Genomic DNA, 21,378 nt, shown 5'->3' with positions numbered 1-21,378 from the left:
GCCACCGCAGGGACCTCCGTATATTGCCATAGTTTGAGTGGCAAAATTTTTATTTTTGTGAGGACGTATTGGTCATGCATACATCATATCGTACGTACGGTTTTTGCTTTGAATAGTTATTAACATTTTATCATATTGATCATATTGTTTTGCTTTGGGTATTATTAGTAAGTTTTGTATAAATTCCTCCACGCCCGGCGCATCTCATTTCAGTAATTCCGGACCATACATGATTAGGAAAACCTGAAAATCATTGCGTAGTGTTTGAACAAAACGTATCTATTTAACTAAATAGTTGAAATGCGAAGTACAAATATAGTAGTGATTAGTGTTCTTCGTTTCCGCGGATGAAACCTTCTTGTTGATCTTATTATCTTGAGAGTCAAAATAAGGACGTATAGGTCGCGGATACATTATATTATCCATATTGTTTAATAAGCACTTCCAGCAAAACAACATGTATGATTAGTGCTTATTAATGTTTATTGGTATTTCCGTATGAATTTCTTCACACCATGCACATCTCACATGTCGACTTCTGTCCCTGCTAACCGCATTCACACGCCTCTGTGCAGATAGATACCAGGGTTGCACACTTGGGTGCTATGCAAAGTGTGCAAATCTGTCGGTACGATTCGGTTTAACCGGTCTGACCGGTTGTAGTACCGGTCTGACCGGTGGTAATCGGTCTGGTCGGTTTGGTGGGTGGCCTAACCGGTCATGTTAGATTTTGATGCCTGTAGTGCAGTTGTAGACCTTCTCTTTACTTTAACTTTGTTTCCACTACTATCTACATTTTTCCCAAGAATTATGATAAAGATATTATTTTTAGATGAAACCTTTCCTAACATAAGTGGTTCTATGACCATTTTATTCTATTTAAACCTTCCGCTATTGGTCAATGATAAGACGAGATCGTATATCTTCGTCTCTAAGTTTTTCATCCAAATGTTCGAAGATCAACCATCCAAACCATTCTCGTTGATTAGAAACATCCTAGTGTTCTTCTAACATTGATATTAGGTAATTTCTAATCGCCTTGATTTCTATATCTTAAATAGCTCTGCTTGTATTCTTGCTCAAATAAAATATACATAAATCAAGAACTTGAGCACATACATTATAGTCATCATGCATGAATAGGATTGCAATATTATGACATTTTATAATCATATATTGTTTAGGTATGGGACTGACATGGAAACCCTGATTGACCGACTAACTAATGACAGAACTCGTGTTGTGTTCATAATTTGTAAATCTTTTTCTGATTATTTGTGTTGTTTGGGTTGCTCTCTATGATTTCCTACATAGTGGTGATTGTCCCTCGGACTATAGCGCCGCGACGAGACCTAGGGCCTCGTGTGGACTGCAGCCATACATTGAGCCGCTGGGTACGCGCTGGTGCTTAAGTACGTGTGGATAGGACCTGCTACGACTGTCCTTTCCTGCAAACCTTGTAATGCGAGTCTGTTTTTAAGGGGGTAGGCCATATGCAAATAACAGCGCGAATGGGTAGTTAAACTTTGAGTTTCTAAGAATTTTAGGCCACTAACATGCATTAGAACATATGCATCCTGCATCCTGCAACCCAATTAATAAATATAATAAATATTATTGAGCAAGAATATTCTTGGACAAAAACTTTTCCTTGATACTCCAACGATTCATGGCAACCAAAAAGAATTCGATTCAATCGATGTTAGGCTTTCTGTCGATCTTGTATAAGCAACTTGGAGTTGATTCTTCCTTTGAATTTTTCTTCCTCCAAGTGTTCCCTTGGTTTTCTTTGGATATCCAGAACTGCGTTTAAGCAAGTGCGCACGATGGCTAACATTTGTTGGTTCTATACAGTTTTTAGAAGTAAGTCATCGGCCCTTTGTTTTTCCTTTAAATCTCGGGACGAGATTTCTTTAAGGGGGTAGGATTGTAACACCCCGGGTGTTAATCACCTGTAAGTAAGGTTAGTCAAGGGGTTAACATGATCATTAGCATTAAACCTGCATGAACAAAACCACTAAATAAAATTTTGCTAGTAATTTAACCTGGATGATGAGGAAATTTCGTTTAAAACGATTTGTAATAAAGGGTTCAAACCATTTTAAAAAATCAGAATCGACTCAATCTAGATTTTATCGCCTTGGAACTAGTTGGGCCCGGATAGTACGGAAATATGTTCGGATAGTCCGGACCTGCCCGGACACTCTGGAATTACGTCCGGATACTCCGGACCAGGTGGTTGGGCGTCTATAAATACCCGGCCCTGTACTCTTTTCTCTCTCATTTCCTTTTTCCTCCTCCAGCTCAGGACGTGCCGAGCCGAGCTGTGCTCGCCTCTGACGGCGCCCAGTCCATCTCCGGCCGCCGTTCGTCGATCCCTTCTACGTGGACCTTCCCAACCACGTCCCGTACCTCCGCCGCACCTCCATGAGCGTCGCTCGAGCTTCCCCCGGTAGGAATCGACGGCCCTATCGCCGACCGCCATGGGAGTGCCGCTCGAGCTCCGCCCCTTCGCGTCGGTCCGCTTCTCCGGTTCTCCTCCACCCAAATCGATCGTGGGAATGGATTCCTGGTGAGCTCCTCCACCTTCCCCACCCCTTTTCCCGGCCCTTTCTCCGCTGCTTCGTGCGCTACGCGCGCTGTTGGACCCCGTGGCATACACAGTAGTTTGACCTTTTGTTAGGTTTACCCAGATACTCCGGGTTTGAATCCGGAAACTCCGGATGTATCCGGATACTCCGGATTTTCACCCGGATAGTCCGGACCTAAAATTATATATCATGTGTTTTGAGTCTTGTGACTGTTCCCAAACGTTATTACACCGTTTTCTCTCCTTTCCTCTTGGCCCTAAACCCTAAATCCTTCCTTCCAAATCCATTCCAAGGCCTAAGGGAGCTCCAATCGGCGTGGGGGATCCTCTCCTCCAAGTATTCCACCTTGGGGTGGTTTCGTTTTCGAGTTTTCTTGCAAGGGAAGCTTAGTCAAGGTACCAAAAGCTAGGGCTAAATGGATTGGTTGTTCTAGGGTGTTTTAAGTGATTTCTTTTTGGTCGATCATCTCCATACGAGTCACTCTACTAGGGTTCAGAAGGGTTTTGATTTTCGTGGGTTAGTTTTGTCGTAACAAGAATTTCAGTTTTGGGGGCGAAAATGTTGTGAAACCCGGATACTCCGGGTAATCCGGAGATTCCGAATAGGAATCCGGATATTCCGGGTTACATTAGGATTGTTAACTGTAAATTGTGCAAACTAGTAGTGTTTATACTCAGGGTATTCCGGGTATGAACCTTGATAACTCATCTTTCTCACCTGACCCTTTATTTCATTTGCACTTTCTTAATTGCAAATGTAAAACAAAATCCGCAATCTTTGTATCTTGACCTACTCTCTCCTTTATAATTTTCTTATTGATGCTCAACCCTAGGTCAATTACTCCTTTTTTTCTAATTCTCGACACCCTCTCCTTCCCTTTCCTCCCAAATAAATATCGCTTTGGATTCATCTCTTGACTTGAATTCCAAAGTATCTTTTCTGATTCAAAATTGTTTAGATATTTCATGCCACGTACCCTAATGCCTGTGCAAGCCATCTGAAGAATAAAGCTACTAGTTCATCATGAGGGGTCAAGTCAAACCAATTGGAATCATACCACTTGCCCACAATCCTGCTCAAGTTGGATGAAGGATTCAGAGCGCCACCAAAGAATCAAGTCAGAAGCCTGAGCAAGGTTATGACACTCTCACTACCACTACAAACACGAAGGTGGAGTCAACGCTGGACACGCTGAAGGAGGCACGTGTCAGCCATGACGAAGCTGGAAGATATAATCAAGCTTAGGAGTACCCCTTCTAACTCTATTAGCAACGTTTAGCATCGTTTCTTGACCGTGTTAACTGGTGGAATTCGGTGTTTGTGTGATGATGCTTGTCTTTATGACCTTATTTGATTCGCTTCTTTGTAATGATTGTTGGTGTATTGTGAGTCTTCTACTTACAATGACATCGGTTGCCTAGATGGGTTCTTATGTACCTCCCACCTCCTTGTTATCTTCTATCTTTCTATCAAATCCTTTAAAGGATGTCAAGAAATAAGTTCATGGCAACACTGACAGCAATAGTAGAAGTCTTCAAGCGTCTACAATGATCGACAAATGAAAGAAGCTGCATACAAGAATGCACTCTTTTCCCTTTCTATTACCCCCATGTCTTTCCCCCCTCCACCTTGATTTATTTTAGATGCGACCACCAAGAGTTGGTAAAAAGGAGGATGATGATCAACCCAAGAACCGAAGCTCCAATAGCCATACACTCGGTCAGACGTCATCCGTTGATCCCCTTGCCAAGACGGATGATCAGGATACCTCTGCCAAATGAGAATGCCGTCAGTCTCCAATTCTCATGCCACCACGAGTCACCAAGATACTAAACCAAGAAAATCATGTTTCCCCTCCCCTTCTCGCTCCTGCGCGCACGCCCGCGCCCGCCGGCTCTGCTCTGCCGCCGCTCGCCACAGAGCCGCCTCACCGCCGCCGATCCGCCGTGTAGAGGCCGAAATCGTGTTATCGCGAAATGCCGGCGAGCCCCCGCCGCAGTCTGCTCGCCGCCGGCGCCCACGTTGCCGCTCCGTTCGCCGCCGGCGACTCCCAACACCGCCCGCACCGCCTGAGCCGACCCGAGCCGCCAGCTGCAAGCCGTGCGAGACGAGCCGAGCCGCCCGCCTGCCTATCCGCCATCGGATCGTGATCCGATGGATCAAATCAGATCTAACCCAAGTCAATACCGGTCAACCATAGTCAGTTTTGCAAAGAAGCCCCCCAGTTTCTAGGAAATCAACCCGCGGTCCCCTCCAGTTCAAAAATAATTACAAAATAGCCCTTGGTTTTATGTTTAGACCCCTGGACTTTTCTGAAATAGAACCCGCCGTCTAGGAGATAGAGTTTTGCATGCTAACCCATGTAGTTTAGGTTTAATCTTGTTTTAGTCCTTGATTTCTTCAGATCTAGCCCCTAGAAGCTCTGTTCTCTTACAAATAAGTCCTCGGAACCTTGCTTTAGCTATAACTTCTTTGTTTTAGCTCCGTTTTCATCGATTCTTGCGCTCACGTGATCCTTGTGACGTGTGCAATAGCTTTATAACCTTTTTATCCTCTGTGAGCACACTTTGTTGTGTCTCACAAATATTTTTTTCCATTAGTCCTTAACCCTTTGGTTAATCGCGACTAAATCCTTACTCATTGTTTATCCCATAGTTTCCACGTCCTAGCTCCGTTTTCCGTGTTTCTTGCGCTCTCGTAACCGTAGCAGTGAGCTCTATCCTTTAGTACGCTCTTTTTAAAGTCTTTCTTCTGTTTTGGTGTATTGTTCTTAGTTGTATCTTCTTGTTTGCTTTGTATGTTTGCCCGAAGATTGTTCCGAGTAGAAGAATCGCTGTTCGAAGATTGAAGATCAAGTTTTCCGTGCGAGCAAGAGCTGAAGAGCAGTAAAAGTAGCTTTTCGTTAGAGAAAGGCTAGTGACCCTAACCATACTTCTATCTATGCTTTATTTACAAGAGTACTATGATTTAATTGGAACATGAAGAACCACCTAGGAAAATAGTGCAACCACAATACTATATGGCTCTGGTCTTGGCTAAGTAACTAGATGATCTATATGTCGTGCTGGGGCGTTTGATTGGTGGATTTTTTTTCGGGTTATCGTGCTTTGAGGAGCGGGTGAAGGATGCTTCGTCTTCTGAGGCACCGCAGAAAAAGGGACCAGTGCGTACATATAGTGATTCTTTGGAAAAGTCTCGTAGTGAATCCCTAGCCACTCACCAAAGAAAGTGTTTAAGGGCTTTGCAAACCCGGGCGACATGGGAAACACGAGTTGTGGGTAAAGTGTACAACCTCTGCAGAGTGTAAAACTAACCGATTAGCCGTACTCACGGTCAAGAGCGGCTTGGACCCTCACATGATTAATAAACTTAAAGATGGATATAAATCATATTCTGGTTATTTCTTGTGGCCTTGCTGAGTACCAACCATAAGTGTACTCACCCTTGCTTACTGCTGTTCAGAAGGAAAAGTTGTTGTGAAGTCTTTTGAAGATGATGTTGAGTTCTAGGCGTACGCAACCCCCAGTCGATTGCCTGTGAAGTTTGGAGTCTCCGTTTCCAGGATAAGCTGCATAACTCTGATAGTCTTTTATTTGTTGTTTTTTTCTCTTTTACGTGATACTGTTGCTGATTATTCACTTATAATGTCACTATATATATATATATATAATTTGATCCCGGCATACATATAGTTATGCATTCGGTTTTGTCCTTAAAACCGGGTGTGACACTTCGAAAGTACAGGACTCCATCTCACCTCCTGGGGTGGTCGAGTAGTCGCGGAGAAACGGGGATGCATATATTACTTTTGGTGGTCTCACGTTGAGGTCGGCTGATCATATGATGGTGGGGCGGTCCTGTAGCTCGACGCGGGGAGGGGAAAGATTGGTGTGTGTGGTTCGACGGGCTTATACGTGCCGTGTTGGTTAGGTCCACTTTGCAAGGTTAAATCGAATCGATTCGCCGTGTCTCGCGGTTATGAGGGCCTTGATCTCTTTGCTGTATCATAGAAAAATATTAGAATGTGAGTTATATATATATATAATGTTGAACATATTGGATTATTTTTTATTGCACCACCATGTTTGTTATAGTTTGTTTATGCAAATATTGGATTAGGGTTAATCTGTATAGAATCTGTAGCTAAAATATGGAAATTAAGGAATCACTTTAGTCGCTGTTTTCTGCAAAATAACCACCAGTCAAAGGCCTTGCATGTCTAGGTATGTCTTGCATGTCTAGTTATACCCACTGGTCGGGTAAGTCTTGCTGAATATTAGTTGCTCAGGATTTGTTGTTTACCCTATTTCAGGTTTAGGAGCTAACTAGGTGTCATATCGGTGGGCTCGATGTGGCGCCTTGTCTTCACGTCTCGGTAGTTCTCGATTTATTTAGTTTATTTTATTTATTCTCTAGTAAAAAATTGCTCTGTAAGTTAGATTCTTTTTCGCTGCTATCTTTTCGTTTGTAAATTTTAAATTTAAAACTGTTTTGTAAAAATCTTAATGTAGTTTACTATTTTTGTAAGTTTATATCGTGCTGGTACCTTCTGCGCTCGCCTTCGTGCGAGACTTCTGGTGTGTTTCGATCGGCCTGTGGGTTGAAAACAGCCTGTCAAGTTACACTTAATTAAACTAATGCGCCAAATGATGGCGGTTACGCTCAATTAAGCATTTTAACTCGGCGGATCTGTCACAGCCGGCGAGCGGCCAACGCGCCCCCTACGCCGGCGAGCGGCCGGTGCCCACCCCTCCTCCCCCACCGCGCACTCCTCCTCCCTCCCTGCTCGATCCCCTGCACGGAGCGGCGGCGGGGCGGCGGCCTGTGCGCCATGGCGAGGTCGGCACGGCGGCAAGGCAAGTGCATCGGCCAGCGCAGGGCGACATACGGCTCCTCGCGGCACCGGCGCGCAGCTCCCCACGCCGGTGGGGCCCTCCTCCCTCCTCCTCCACGCTGGGCGGAGGCCCCTCCTCCGCCGGTGCGCCGCCCTTCCCGAAGCCGGATCTAGGAATGCGCCTAGCAGCGGCGATGGGCAGGGGATGAGCAGGGGCCTTCCTCCTAGGTGGCCGCCCTCCCCGGCATGGTGGGCGAGTGCGGCGTCGAGTCCCGGCGGCCATGGGCGGCGCTGCCCTCCCCTTCTCCGTTGGCCGGTGGCCAGCACCGCACCGGAGGCCCGCGCATTGGTCATGGCGGCGGCCGGACCCAAGGACGCAGGCGCCGAGCACAAGCACGGCGCCGCTGAGGACGATCGAGCCGAGCACCTCCCTGGCACCGCCCCTTCCCGGTGCCCCTCCTCCGATGCGACGCCCCTCCTCGCGCAGGCCGCCGCCGCCAAGCTCGGCCTCGTCCACGTTGCCGCCAATGGCAACGAGCATCACGAGCCGGCCCAAGGGGGTGCCGCTCACGCAGGGCAACCTGGCTCCTCCCTCCTCCCTCCATGACTGCGGCAGTGGATCTGGCACCACCCCTCCCTCGTAGCGCACCTTCCAGGCTTCATCTCCATGCGGCGGCGGCTCCTCGGCCCTCCCCTGCTCCGCTGGCGTCGATTCGATCCGGCGCGGGCTCCCTCCCTGGCCCGCACCTGCCCGCTGGCCCGCACGAGGAGCTGCGGCGACACGGACGCGGACATGTGACAGCACGAACGTGGAGCAGCGGGCAGCAGCGGGCCTCGCTGCAGCTCCATCGGGCGGCCTCGACGGCGCCGCGTCGGCGGCGGCGGCGGCAGAGGCTAGGCAGTTGCGGCGCGCACGAGTAGAGGCGAGGTGGGGCCGGCGCAAACGGTAGCGGATGTGCCGTACGGCCCTAGGAATGGCGGACGGCGGCTCGTCCTGAACCTGAACCGTAGTGCACGGGCTTGCAGTACCCGCTGCGGGGTTATTTCATTTGGAGTATCCGGTGCGCACAGAATAAGTTTCCGTTGCCAAATTTGTGTCAGACTCAGACTAGACACATGCACGTAAGCCATCTGAGAAAGCCAACAAAAATTACAAATTTTTTGGGAAGAAGACAGTTAAGAGTGCCGCCGTTCGTTCGATCTGAAATTTAACGACTTTACTCTTTCGGAATGGCTAGTCTGATTTGGATCGAACATTTGAAACAAATTGCCAAAAAACAAAAATCATTCATACATCCTATATATGCAGCACAAGTTCGATCACCTCAAATTTCCAACTCATGACAATGACAGCTGCGGCGTTCTTCCTCCTCCTCGTCCACCTCGCCTTCTTCTCCGCGCTCCACCCCGCGTCCGCGTGCCCCGACCTCCCGTCCATGACCGTGGAGGACGCCTGCCGGAAGGCGGCCGGCACGCTGCTCATGTACGAGCTCTGCAAGGACGCCATGCGGGACGTCTCCTACCCGTCCAACGGCGTCGACCTGTACGCGCTCGTCGCGGCCAAGCGCGCCCTCGCGTCCTACGGCGACACCGCGCGCGCCGTGGGCGCGCTGCTCGGCGGCGGCTCCCTCACCGGCGCCGAGAGGGACGCGTACGCGCCCTGCAAGGAGTCCTACGCCCAGGCCACGGGCACCATGGACGCCGTCGTCGCCGCGCTGGTCGGGTGCCGGTTCGCGGAGGGGGACCTCGGGCAGGTGTACAGGGACGGGATCGCGCAGGTGGAGACCTGCAGGGACCGCGTCAGGGACCTGCCGAAGTCGCCGCTCTACGCCAGGAACCTCGTCGACCGGAACATGGCCGTGCTCGCCTACTTCGTCGGCAGGTTGCTCGTTGGCGTTCAGTAATGGCGTACGTCGTCGTCATCGTCGCCATGTGTGGTGGCCATGAATACTTGCTGAATCAGCTGAGCTCCATGCTGCTGTTCTGTGCTTGTTTGATGTGAGCATCAGAGCATGAAGAATCCAGCTAGCTGCTAGTAATTTCATCGTCGCCTATGCTTGTCTGGCCTCAAAATTGAAGGCAGTAGCCAGGATGCATTTAATTTACCACCTAGATATTTCGTGCAAGCAGACAACCACTGTTCGCCTGGCAATGCTCGATCTCTACGGAACTACTATACGTGCCACAAGTGCTGACGTAAAAATTATTACTTTTTATCTTTCTTTCCTAGTTGCGTAAAATAATTACTGTTAGCAAAGTAGTTGCTCAGTAATGGTTGGTTGTAGTTATATATATGAGGCCATTGACGTGCTGCATGAAAACATACTCCCTCTGTTTCAAAAATACTGTTTCTAGACCCTCATACACTGATACACACCCATAGAAACAATATCATTTTACAAAGACTAAATCATATTGTTCTCACAAAACCAAACACTCAAGCACACTGACTAAGACGACTAAGCAAACTCTAAAGAACTTCGAACTAGCGATTACAAACGACTCTTAAAAGACACTCCTAACTGAAACTTCAAACTCTATCATCTCTAAAGATAGCAGGTGCGGTAGCCGGTTTCACCGTAGTGGACGCGCTTGCGTGGTGGTGAATCACCGTAGTGGCGGTGTCTAGACCAGCAGCATCACCACTCTCTACAGGTGGGTGGCTCTGGTCCTCTGGCACTTCCATGGGTTCCTCCTTAGAGTCAGTGTTCACCCATCCTCCACTGTAGTAGCCGTAGTAGTGTTAGTCCTCCTGGGGCTCTTCCTTGACCTCCACGAGCCGTGGGGGCAAGAGCGCTTCATGGTTCACTGGGGCCTCCTCTCCAGCACTGGCCGCACAAATCCTGGTAGACGGGCACCTCACTACCGAAAACTCGTGATATGCCGTGTGCTCCACGCACGGCGCATGGCGAAGCGGCTCCGTCCTGCCGTGGCTCAGTTCAAATCTTCGCCGTGTGCTGCCTGACAGGCACACGGCAAATGCGCCGTCAACGCCCGTCTCTGTTCGAGCGTCATTCGTCACTTTTGTTTGCTGTGTGCGCGATAAATGGCACATGGCAAAACTGCCTTCGCCGTCGCGGTGTCTGCCGTGCACGGCTTGCCGGGTGCCGCCGACGGCGAACTGTTCGCCGTGTGGACCTTCGCCGTGCACCCGAGGCACACGGCGAAAGAGCAAAATCCGGTAGTGGGCCTCCAGTTGAACGCGCACCTCCTGCTGAATGGAGGTCTTCCTGAATCTAACCATCTGTAGCAGCGAGACAGAATAAGATATGGTATTCAAAAAGAGGCTACAAGTGGCCGTAAAGCAAGAAGAAGCAAGCGGGCACACTTGAGAGTTGAGAGACAACTATGCAACCAACGATGAGATAAATAAGTGGTATATCCAAGAATTAAGCAAGTTTCAGAACAAGCAAGCAAAAGCATGGTTACTAAGCAAGAAAAGTCCTTAATTTTCGACCATCACTAGCTAGGCTAACATACTACAGTTAAAACTGCTCTGATAGCCACATGTGAAAAAAGGGCGTACCCAGTGCCATAGCCTTCCCGCACTGTGCGGGGTCTGGGGAAGGGTTGTCTTTAAGCCCCAAGCCTTACCCACACAAATGTGCAAAGGCTGGGGCTCGAACCCGGGACCTTCCGGTTACAGACGGTAGGCTCTACCGCTCCACCAGGCCCGCCCTTCCTGATAAGTATAGTAGTTTTCTTTCTTATAAAATTAATTTAAAGACTTAAGCAAATTGAATGTCATTAGTTTTCTTTCTTATTTACTTGAGTGATTAAATATGAAGAATTGTGGGATTATGGGGTAAGTATAGTAGTTTTGTACATTTGTTCTGATGTGAGATGGATTCCATTCTATTATTAATTGCTCTAGAAAAGAAATCTCTTTTTTAGACTAAAAGTGTTTCTGTTGCATCATTATTCATAAATACAAATAAATCTCACGCATATAAAATTATCACTAATTTATCAATGCAATCCTCATCATGGATGTTGTACAAATTCCAATTCGAAAAGGGAAAAGGAGACCTTCTCCTTCCCCAAGTTATCCGTATCTGTTCTTCTTCATCTATCTCACGTCGGCGGCGATCGTCGTCAGCCACGGGTGTGACAAAAACATACTCCCTTCGTTTCAAAATATTTTTCCCAAAACCTCACATACACAAACATGGCCACCATTTATGTACTTCAAATTAGGTCAGGATTTCACGGTGTGATCCAAAGAGGGGAAACTATAAACGAGCATTCATAGGGCATGCAATAATATGTTAGAGAAGTCTATCACAACCGAATAAATATTACATTGTGTTAGAAAACAATCAAGCAAGAGATTAACATTTTTGACTAAACGAGGAGATTAAATATGACTTGAGTGATTAAATATGATGAAAAGTGTATAAAATGACCATTAATTTATCAATGCAATCCTCATCATGGATATTGCACATGACAATATCTATACACAATACCGTTGTCTATTTTAATATGCTTGTATGTGTACATGATTGGAGTAAATCCAATATTTGCACCCATTGTTTTCGATTCCATGTGAACCAGGATATATATAGTGACATAATCATTTGTCAGAATGGGATATTGTTATGAGAATCATATCCTGTGGAGTCATAAATAATAATCTTGCCTTATTTTAATATTCTTTAAAAATATTGCATATATATCCGTATATCTTATCAAGATCTGACCATTTGAAATGAGAGGCAATCCTATAAATAGGTCCCAAATATAATTCCTTAGTTTTCGAATTGCACTCCCCAAGAAAAACATCAGAGTACTAAAACAAGTGCAAACATGAAGGTCGCATCCATGCTCACCTTCGTCCTTGCAATCTTTGCCCCTCTGCCCACCTTGTTCACCACCGGCACCGCCTGTGACAACGTTCCCACCATGAAAAGGGATGATGCCTGTCTCAAGTCATGCAACATGAAGCCCGAGTGGTGCAAGCTCTGCCAGGAGACCCTGCGGGCCGCGCCGGACACCGCCGAGGTCACCTCCTACGCTCTCATGGCGACGAGGCAGGCCAGTCTGAAGTACGGAGGCACCATGAACACGATCAACCAGATGTTGGGGGCTGGGAATCTCCCCAGAAAGGAGAGGGAAGCCGTCAGTCACTGCAAGGGGAAGTATGGAGAGGCAGGAGCCCTGATGGCTAGCATCGCCAAGCAGCTGGATGGCTGCGACTTCACGCGCGGCAGGCAAGAGTACATAGATGCGCAGGTCGCCATTGGGTCCTGCCAGGACGGGCTGTGGTCGTTCCAGTACATGCCGCTGTATGCCACGGTCACGGCCGATCATGATCTGACCATGGTCGCGTTTGAACTGGGGGGCCTGATTTTTGGCAGTTAGACGGCAGCGATATCTAGCGTTTTTCTAGAGAAATACTTAATACTATGCTGCTTGAGAAAAGAATTGTTTAGTAATCTTATTAAATACCCGCAAAAAAGTAATCTTATTAAGCGCGTGTTTAGTTCCAAAAAATTTTGGGCAAAAGATTTTTGTGAACTTTTACAATGCTAATTAGAAGTATTAAACATAGATTAGTTATAAAACTAATTACACGGATGGATTGGAAAATGAATCTATTAAGCCTAATTAATCCATCATTAGATGTCGTTTACTATAGCACAACATTGTCTAATCATTGCATAATTAGATTCGTCTCGCTATTTTGACCAGGGGTTATGGAATAGATTTGGTCAGTTATCCATATTTAATATTCTTAATTAGTGGTCAAACGTTGGAAGCAACTGTAGCGCATGAAAAATTTTGGAAACCAAAAAGAGCCTAAATTGCAAGCAAGCATTAACTTCATATATGCTATAGCAGACTTACATTTATGAGTAGCTAGAAAAGAGATCTTATTTTCGGAATCATATCAACGTGAAATAAAAAACTTGACTTATTTGTTGCATGCTAATAAATACTTGCTACATCTCTCCCACATATTTTACAGTTAATCTACCAATCCGAGAAACACAAATATCCTATTTATAGGCCCCTCAACGCTCAGTTTCAACAATACATCACACAAGTCCAAAAAAAAAAACATCCACCATTTCGAGAGCAGCCATGACCTTGGTCGCTGCTTCAGTGTTGGTCTCTCTCGCCGCGTTGCTCGTCGCCGGCGAAGCCTGCAACAATGTCCCGTCCATGACATCATACGACGCGTGCCTCAAGCTGTCCAACACGACGGAGCGGTGGCACGCGCTCTGCCGGGAGACGCTGCAGAACGCGCCGGCCACCGCCGAGCTCACCGTCTACGCGCTCGTCGCGACGAGGCTGGCCAGGCAGAGGTACAGGAACTCCGTGGCCGAGATGGACCAGATGCTGGGCACCGGGAAGCTCCCCGCCGGCGAGAAGGCGGCGGTCGACCACTGTAAGGCGAAGTACGGCGAGGCAGGCCCCCTGATGGCCGGCGTCGCGGACCAGCTGTTCGCCTGTGACTTCTCGCGCGTCAGGCAGGAGTACATTGACGCGCAGGTCGCCGTCGAGTCCTGCCAGGACGGGCTGTGGGCGTACCGCGGCTCGCCGGTGGTCGCCATGGTCACGGCAGATTATGATCTGACCATGGTCTCGTATTTGCTGGGGGCCTTGATTGTTGGCAGGTAGATCGAGAGTAAATGTGATCAGGGCTATTTTTCCTTGTTATTATTAATTCTGAGGGGTATTTTGGTCGTCGTTGCTCTTGATCAGTATTTGAAATCAAAAGGTTTATGTGACATCTTTCTATACTTCATTTTTTTATTTGTTTAATACGGCAATATTATTACAATTCTATTCTAGCAAAAATAATCATCTGCACTTGGGAGATTTGGAAAGAGCATACCACACGTAGTTTTTACCGATGGGATACGTCAGTACCAATAATCATCTGCAAGATCAAGGATGAAGCATCGCTTTGGAGCTTGGCTGGTGCAAAGCACTTAGGCCTTCTAATTAACCGCACTTAATTCTTTCTTTGGGACTTTTGTCACTTCTGTCCTTTGGCCCAACGGCCTCCTCCGGCTTTTTAATATAATAGGTAGATCTCCTGCCAGTTCGTTTAAAAAAATCTAGCAAAAATAATGGTTAAAATACTAAACTAAATTTACCAAACTATTAAACAATGTTCAGTAATAGCTCGCGCGATTACTAAACTACTGAAAGTTTATTCAGTAATTCTACTCATTTAGCTATTGATGTAGAATAAATTGCTACACCTAAGGCATAAAATAGCACATATGTAGGAAAAATCTTTTCTATACTTGCTTGTAGCTACTCCCACATGTATATCTCATGATGTAGCATGTATCTAACCTAACGAAGAGTATATGCGTGAAGTATGTGATCATACTAGAACATTTATGATGGTATAGACACTGGGTATGCACTACACCAAAACTGAATTACCTTGGCGGCCAGGAATTTTCTTGGCGGCCAAATTTGAACCGCCAAGAAATATAGTATTACCTTAGCGGTGCTTGCTAACCACCAGTACAATATAATTCCTTGGCGGATTTTGTAGGCAGCCAAGAAAATTTGTAATTGCCTTGGCGGTTTTCAAAGTACGCCAAGGAAAATGCGCATTTCCTTGGCCTTTTATTCAAACCGCCAAGTAAATTTGTAATTTCCTTGGCTGTTTCATCAAACCGCCAAGGTAAGTGCGCATTTCCTTGGCTGTTTCATCAAACCACCAAGGAAAGTGTGCATTTCTATACGTTGTCCTTCGTTTATGGCACAATACTATATTGCAATAATTAAGATCATTAATTTTGTTAAAATAAATACACATTAGTTCTGCACATCTCATTCTAAATGAGTACACATGCCATATAATCATGAATGCACATAAGATTTGTTTTGTTAGTCCTTATATTATATCTGCATACATATTTATATTTGCAATCATAAGAATATATTGTTGTTGTATGACCATTAGGTTGTCGACCAAACAGTATTTGTTACCTAGCACTAATCTGCAAATGGTTGCAATCCTGAATGATCAACACCAACAGGAGCCCCTCATTGAATATGACACCATCCTTTTCTTTTTAATCTAGAACTAACTTTTGTAGTTGGTATTACTTCCTCGTGAGAACATCAAATTTGATAGTTCTTTTTTCTAAAATTAGGATATTTCACTTAGTGGCATTTGTTGTATGATAATTACCATGTCTTAAATTTTTTCCTATGACATGTTTTCTTCCAACTTAATAGAGAATAGAAAAACATGTTTTTGAACAATAATTACTAATTTAACTTGATATTTTCCAATATTATGGTCAAGATAAGGTGGTGTCCGAAATTGAGCTGCATATGAGTTCGATCATGTTATGGGATGGTCAAATCTCAAAGTTCAACTTCAATTACTAGAAACTACTCCCTCCTTCCTCGTTTATAAGGCACACACGCATATCAAGATTCAAACATTTATATCTTTGACCAATAATTTAACTATTAATTTTTAATTTTTATAATGTAAATTTTATATGATTGGATTCGTGATCAAATATAGTTTACAATGATTATAAATTTATAATCATAAGTGATATAATATATGACAAATAAATGGTCAAAGTATCGTTTGGAAGACCGTGCCATGTTCCACCATGCCTTATAAACAAATGAGGAAGGAGGGAGTATGTGAGAGATGTATCCCTTTGTGAACAATATGTGGTCTCACTTTCGTGAAATCATTTAGTATTTTTATTACGATCTTATGGGTCAAAAATATATTGTCACGCCGATTTGTAGAATTTTCTAACATAATTTTGATATTATTATAATTATTACGTGCTAATTTGGATGTAGAAGTTTGAATTGTCTCTAGAAGACTATTTAATTTTTCATCAATTTTTAGTATATGATCTAAAATAGAACATATGAGCCTAAATATATTTTTATTCATTTTTCTAAATCTAATTTGAGCTAGACATAGTTCAAAGGCCCATTTTTCCGACTCAGGAATAGTCTTATCAAAACACACTGGAATATAGCAATTTTTCTATAGTTTTAAATAACGTCACAGGAAAATTAGTATGCAGAACTTTTTTTTCACTAGATTCGCACCTGCGCTCCATTTGCCATGCACTATTTGGCACCGCGCGCGCGGTTTCAGTCGATTCGCGCCTCTCGGCGATTTCCCGCTACAAGAACCGGCCCAAAATCGAAAACCCTAACCTCTCAGTATATAATTCTCATCTTCAGACATCCCCCACCCAGCCGCCACCCCTCTCCTCTCGCTCTCTGTTCGGCTCACCAGCAGATCCACTTAATCCGGCCGGCACCACCCCCGCATCCCGGACGGCCAGGCGCTGACCCCGCCTCCCCCGAGCTGGGTGCCGCCCCTGGCCCCTGGCTCCTGGCTCCCTGAGCACCCCACGCAGACACCCAGCCTCCACCGAGGCCCAGATCCGGGCGATGCCCCGCGCGACCCTGCTTCCTTGAGGGCCGGGCGTGGAGGAGGCATATCCGGTGCAATCACCGAACTGGTGAAAGCACCGTGAAAGCAAACTAAAAAGGTCTTCAAAAAATTCTGAAAAAAATCATGAATGTACATCTCGGTCTACCCCATCTACATATAAAATTTCACGATCAAATTCATCTTACACTTGCAGTTACAAAAAAGACAAATTTTCTGACAATCATTAACGTTCAAATGCAGCCCAAATTTGTCTTTTTTGTAACTGTTAGAGTAAGATGAATTTGATCATGAAATTTTATATGTAGATGGGGTAGACCGAGATGTACATTCATGATTTTTTTCAGAATTTTTTGAAGACCTTTTTAGTTTGCTTTCACGGTGCTTTCACCAGTTCGGTGATTGCACCGGATATGCCTCCGGGCGTGGACCCGCCTCTTCTGAGCCGGGCGCCGCCCCCACCGGCCGCTGCCGCCTGCACGCTGCGGGGGATGCCGCCGACCGCGGACGCCGCCTGTACACCGTCGCGGGATGCCGCCGACCCCCGCCTCCTGCACGCCGTCGGGGGACTCCGCCGGAGGCCATCTCCAGATGCCGGCCACTGTCTCCACATCGATGCCCCCCAACTGGAGACCTACCCCGAGTTCTCCTCCCTCGAAATCTTCCCGTATATCCCCTCTCGCTGTGAAGCACGACATGCACAGGTACTGTAAAGAAGCTTATGCGTCAATTTGTTTGTTCCCATTTAAGGATTCATACATGGCATGTGCTCCTAATTTATGGTGCTAGGGTTTCGCCAAATGCCAGGAACGCGTGAAGCTGGATCTATTGTTTTTGCCTATTTTTCCTTTGATGTGCAATGTACTCTGATTTGCTATATCTGTAGTGATGACAAGACCAAAAATCTTGGATTTGAGATTCTTTAGGTGATGAGATCTGACGTAAACAATTTTACAATGATATTTATTGCATTTAAACATTGCTTTTTGTGTCAGTGTATCAGGTTCTGGTTTATATAGTTGACCATCACTACAACTGAAAGCGAATCATTTGTGTGGTACAGGTTAAATTGCTTATGTACAGAGGATTTAAGTTTCTTAGAAAATTATGTTACATTCTGGTACTTCGAGAATTGCATACAAATATTGTCGTAACTTGCAGCTATTTTATTCATTCCTAAAACTGGGTATATATTCATTGCAGCTGATTAAGTAACTTGCCAATAGCTTGGATGGCACAATCAATATCTTGACATGTCTGCATTTTTATTTATATACTTTTCAATTGCAGGCAATGTATGCTGATTTTGGAAAAGAACCGCCTGCAGAGCTGCTGTCCCGTCTAGAAAATATTGATGCACGTCGTCAACAGGTTACAAATTGAACTGAATGATTATCTGTACCATTCATGTTTTGCATATGGAGAACATCTCATCTAGAAAATTAATACTGTTTGGTGGCAGAATGCCAATATGAGTTGCAGCAGTGAACAAGTGGCTTCTTGTTGATTAGAAATGGCAGTCTTAGATTTAATTCCATGGTAAGGTAGCCACCATTAGTTTGACATGGTTAATTCCTCTCAGTTGCTGTATAATTTAGTTGCAGCCTCTTGTTTGGCTGGGAATTAAGCATGTAGCTGCAGATGGCATCAAATTTTGTTTTTTACTCAGATTATATGTTGGTTCTTAGTTCTTACATGATCATACAACAACTTGAAACTGTTTATTTACTGAGATTATATGTTGGTTCTCAGTTCCTACATTATCATACAACTGAAAATTTACTGATTTGCAGGCTGTTGGCTCATCACATGGAGGCTCTCACTCAGTTGATAGGCGCGATGAAAGCGACGATGATGACACTTACAATGAAAGCGATGCCGACAATGACGACGACGACGACGTCGATGATGATGCCTCCTTTGAAGGAAATGATGAAGCCAATCCCTACCTAGAAGATGACGTTGATGGCGAGCGACCCATCGAAGGAGATGCTGATGATGAGAGAGCTGTCGAAGGCTATTCATGATTAGTGACCATGACTGTGACCTCAACTAAAGCAAGCAACCCCTACTGACTGGAGGATGTGGTGTTGACTGTTGGCTTATTTTGGTAGATACTGCATATGCTAGCCAGATCTTTTGCTAATGTATTTTGTGCATGTGATGTGACATGTAGGCATGATACAATATTTGCCACAGATTATATGTAGGCATGATGCATGCATATGGCAGACATGTTTGCCTTTAGCTATGCATATGGACTTGTGATGAACTAATGGATGTATGATTTATATATTGCTTCAACGATCATATAATCCAATTTGGATCTATATTGAATTTTGCCTGCTAGTCCATTATTTTTATTTTTCTGGTTCTTTCAAACATTTGCTTGGCCAATATAACTGAATTAACTTGGCCATAAAAAGCAGCCAAGCAAATAGAATTACCTTGGTGGTGGAAAGCAGCCAAGCAAATAGACTTAACCTGGCGGCTGGAACGCCAAGTAATCCTTAATCCTTGGCTGCTGCTGGTCACCAAGGAAAAGAAATTACCTTGCGGTTACCGACAGTCAAGGAAATAAATTTATTTGGCGGTTCTTGGTAGCCAATAAAACTGATTTACTTGGCGGCTACAGCCCGCCAAGGAATGTAATTTATTTGGCGGTCGACAACCGCCATGGAAATTATATCCTTGGCGGTTGCAATATTTTCTTGGCGCAGCGAAGATTTTGCCGTTAGTCCTTCTAGCCTGGCGGCCAAACCGCCAAGAAAAATAACCTTGGCGGCTAGCCGCCAAGTAAATCATGTTTCCTTGGCCCTCTATTCGTGGCGCATTTTGCTTGGCGGCCAGCCGCCAAGGATGATTTCCTTGGCGGTTTTGGTATATTCCTTGGCGGTTTTTGGCCGCCAAGGTAATTCCAGTTTGGTGTAGTGATGTGATCATACATAGATTATGTGGACATACTTATTTTATATATTAATAAGTATATACTTATTTTATAGGTATAAGTATAATATATTTAAAAAAATAGGGATGCTTTTGAAATTTTTCATAAATACCCATTTGAAGTATCTTAAAATTAGTATATGAACCTACCTAAAGGGATAAATAAGTATGCGAACATACACACGGTGGTATACTGATGATGAGAGCAGCTACACGGTGGTATACTTATATATTGCTTAATACTTAATTTTGTTTGATATGTGGATCTATTTAAATTACTGTTGGGGGACATATCTCTTACACTATCTCTTAGATGTATAAGCTATCAACTATCTCTAATCTTTGGAGTAGGCCTAACGGTGCATAGGGTAATTTTCAAGTGCCAACTCCGCGTGTTCCTAATAAAGAATTAAAAAGCTGAGGAACCTTGTTTAGGTCCCATATGCATTCTAAAAAACTGTCCGAAGTACTAATTAAGCAAAAATACCCTCAGGAGACTCTGAATTTTCTCTAGAAAAGTTGTGTATGCACTTTGTACATGTTTAAGGGTAACTCATAGTTCTATTGGTCAAAATCAAATGATAAGAAGACTGTTAAGATTTCACTCATGTTCCCATAGGCTATTAACAACGACTATAAATTTGCATGAATGGTGAATGTGTTGGACATACAATGTCTATGAATTCTCATAGGCTTATTTTCTAACTAGTACAACGACATTACACAAATACCATTTTAATATGATAAGTGGACGGACGCCACGAAATCATCAAGGTTTCGTGTCATCCGTCCACTTATCAATCAATAGGCTTATTTATCAATCAAGGATGATTCATGGATGATCGACTGGTTGAGCACCCCGAGTTGGAGTTGCCTGATAAATTAGCCTTTTGGCCTTGTCTACCAGGTCGCGCATAGGTAAGCTCTCTGCGACCACTCCCTCACCATCGAGGAAGACCATGTACTTTTCCAACCTGGATGGGGTTCCTTTGACAATGTCTAGGGCGTCCTTCGCTCCCTTCTCCCTAAATATTTTTATGTACCCCGGACTCAAGTCCACAATTGATATTACCACCTCAACAAGGACCCTTCTTATCCTTGGGTACTCAAGGCTCGGTTCCCTGTTACTGAGAGTATCCACAAGCTTTTCAACAAGTTCTGTTGCTGCTGCGTCGGTACATGATTCAAGAACCTGGGTAAAGTATTCAGGGATTACATAACCAATTTGTGAAGCGACACATAAAGCGGCCTCTAATTGTTTGCCCTCTTCACTAGTCCTGATAATTTGCATCACCTGCACAGTGTGACGACAATGACAATGTTAAGTAATGAAGGACCACCACTTCATTTCATATTCTTCTATGGAAATGAAACTAACATAACGAACCCTCTAGCTATAAGGTGCTCTTATATGTCACTAAGCTCCACACATACATGTACGTTTATACTAAAAAACCATAAGTTTAATGAAAATATAATGACACTGGTTTCTCTGAGTAATGATTGAGAGTCTCACCTTTGTGAGGGCAGATTCAAGGTGCGCATTTGCACCAAGGTCGATCAGCTTGTCTCTAGAGTTTGCACAAAGA

At 44.9% G+C, this 21,378-nt stretch overlaps 1 protein-coding gene across 1 annotated transcript; it reads left to right on the top strand.

Annotated features, from left to right (window-relative positions):
• Positions 1-16,632: 16,632 nt before the first annotated feature.
• LOC120679818 lies at positions 16,633-19,180 on the top strand. The gene is made up of 3 exons (XM_039961483.1): positions 16,633-17,547; positions 18,134-18,214; positions 18,637-19,180. Exons 1-3 carry the CDS (start codon positions 17,167-17,169, stop codon positions 18,868-18,870), a joined length of 696 nt encoding a protein of 231 aa, XP_039817417.1. The 5' UTR covers positions 16,633-17,166; the 3' UTR covers positions 18,871-19,180.
• The last annotated feature ends 2,198 nt before the right edge of the window (positions 19,181-21,378 follow it).

The sequence above is a fragment of the Panicum virgatum genome, chromosome 6N, assembly GCF_016808335.1.
Source record: "Panicum virgatum strain AP13 chromosome 6N, P.virgatum_v5, whole genome shotgun sequence".
Taxonomy (NCBI): Eukaryota; Viridiplantae; Streptophyta; class Magnoliopsida; order Poales; family Poaceae; genus Panicum; species Panicum virgatum.
The sequence above is the reverse complement of the archived record's forward strand: the minus strand, read 5'-3'. Positions and strand labels throughout refer to the sequence as shown.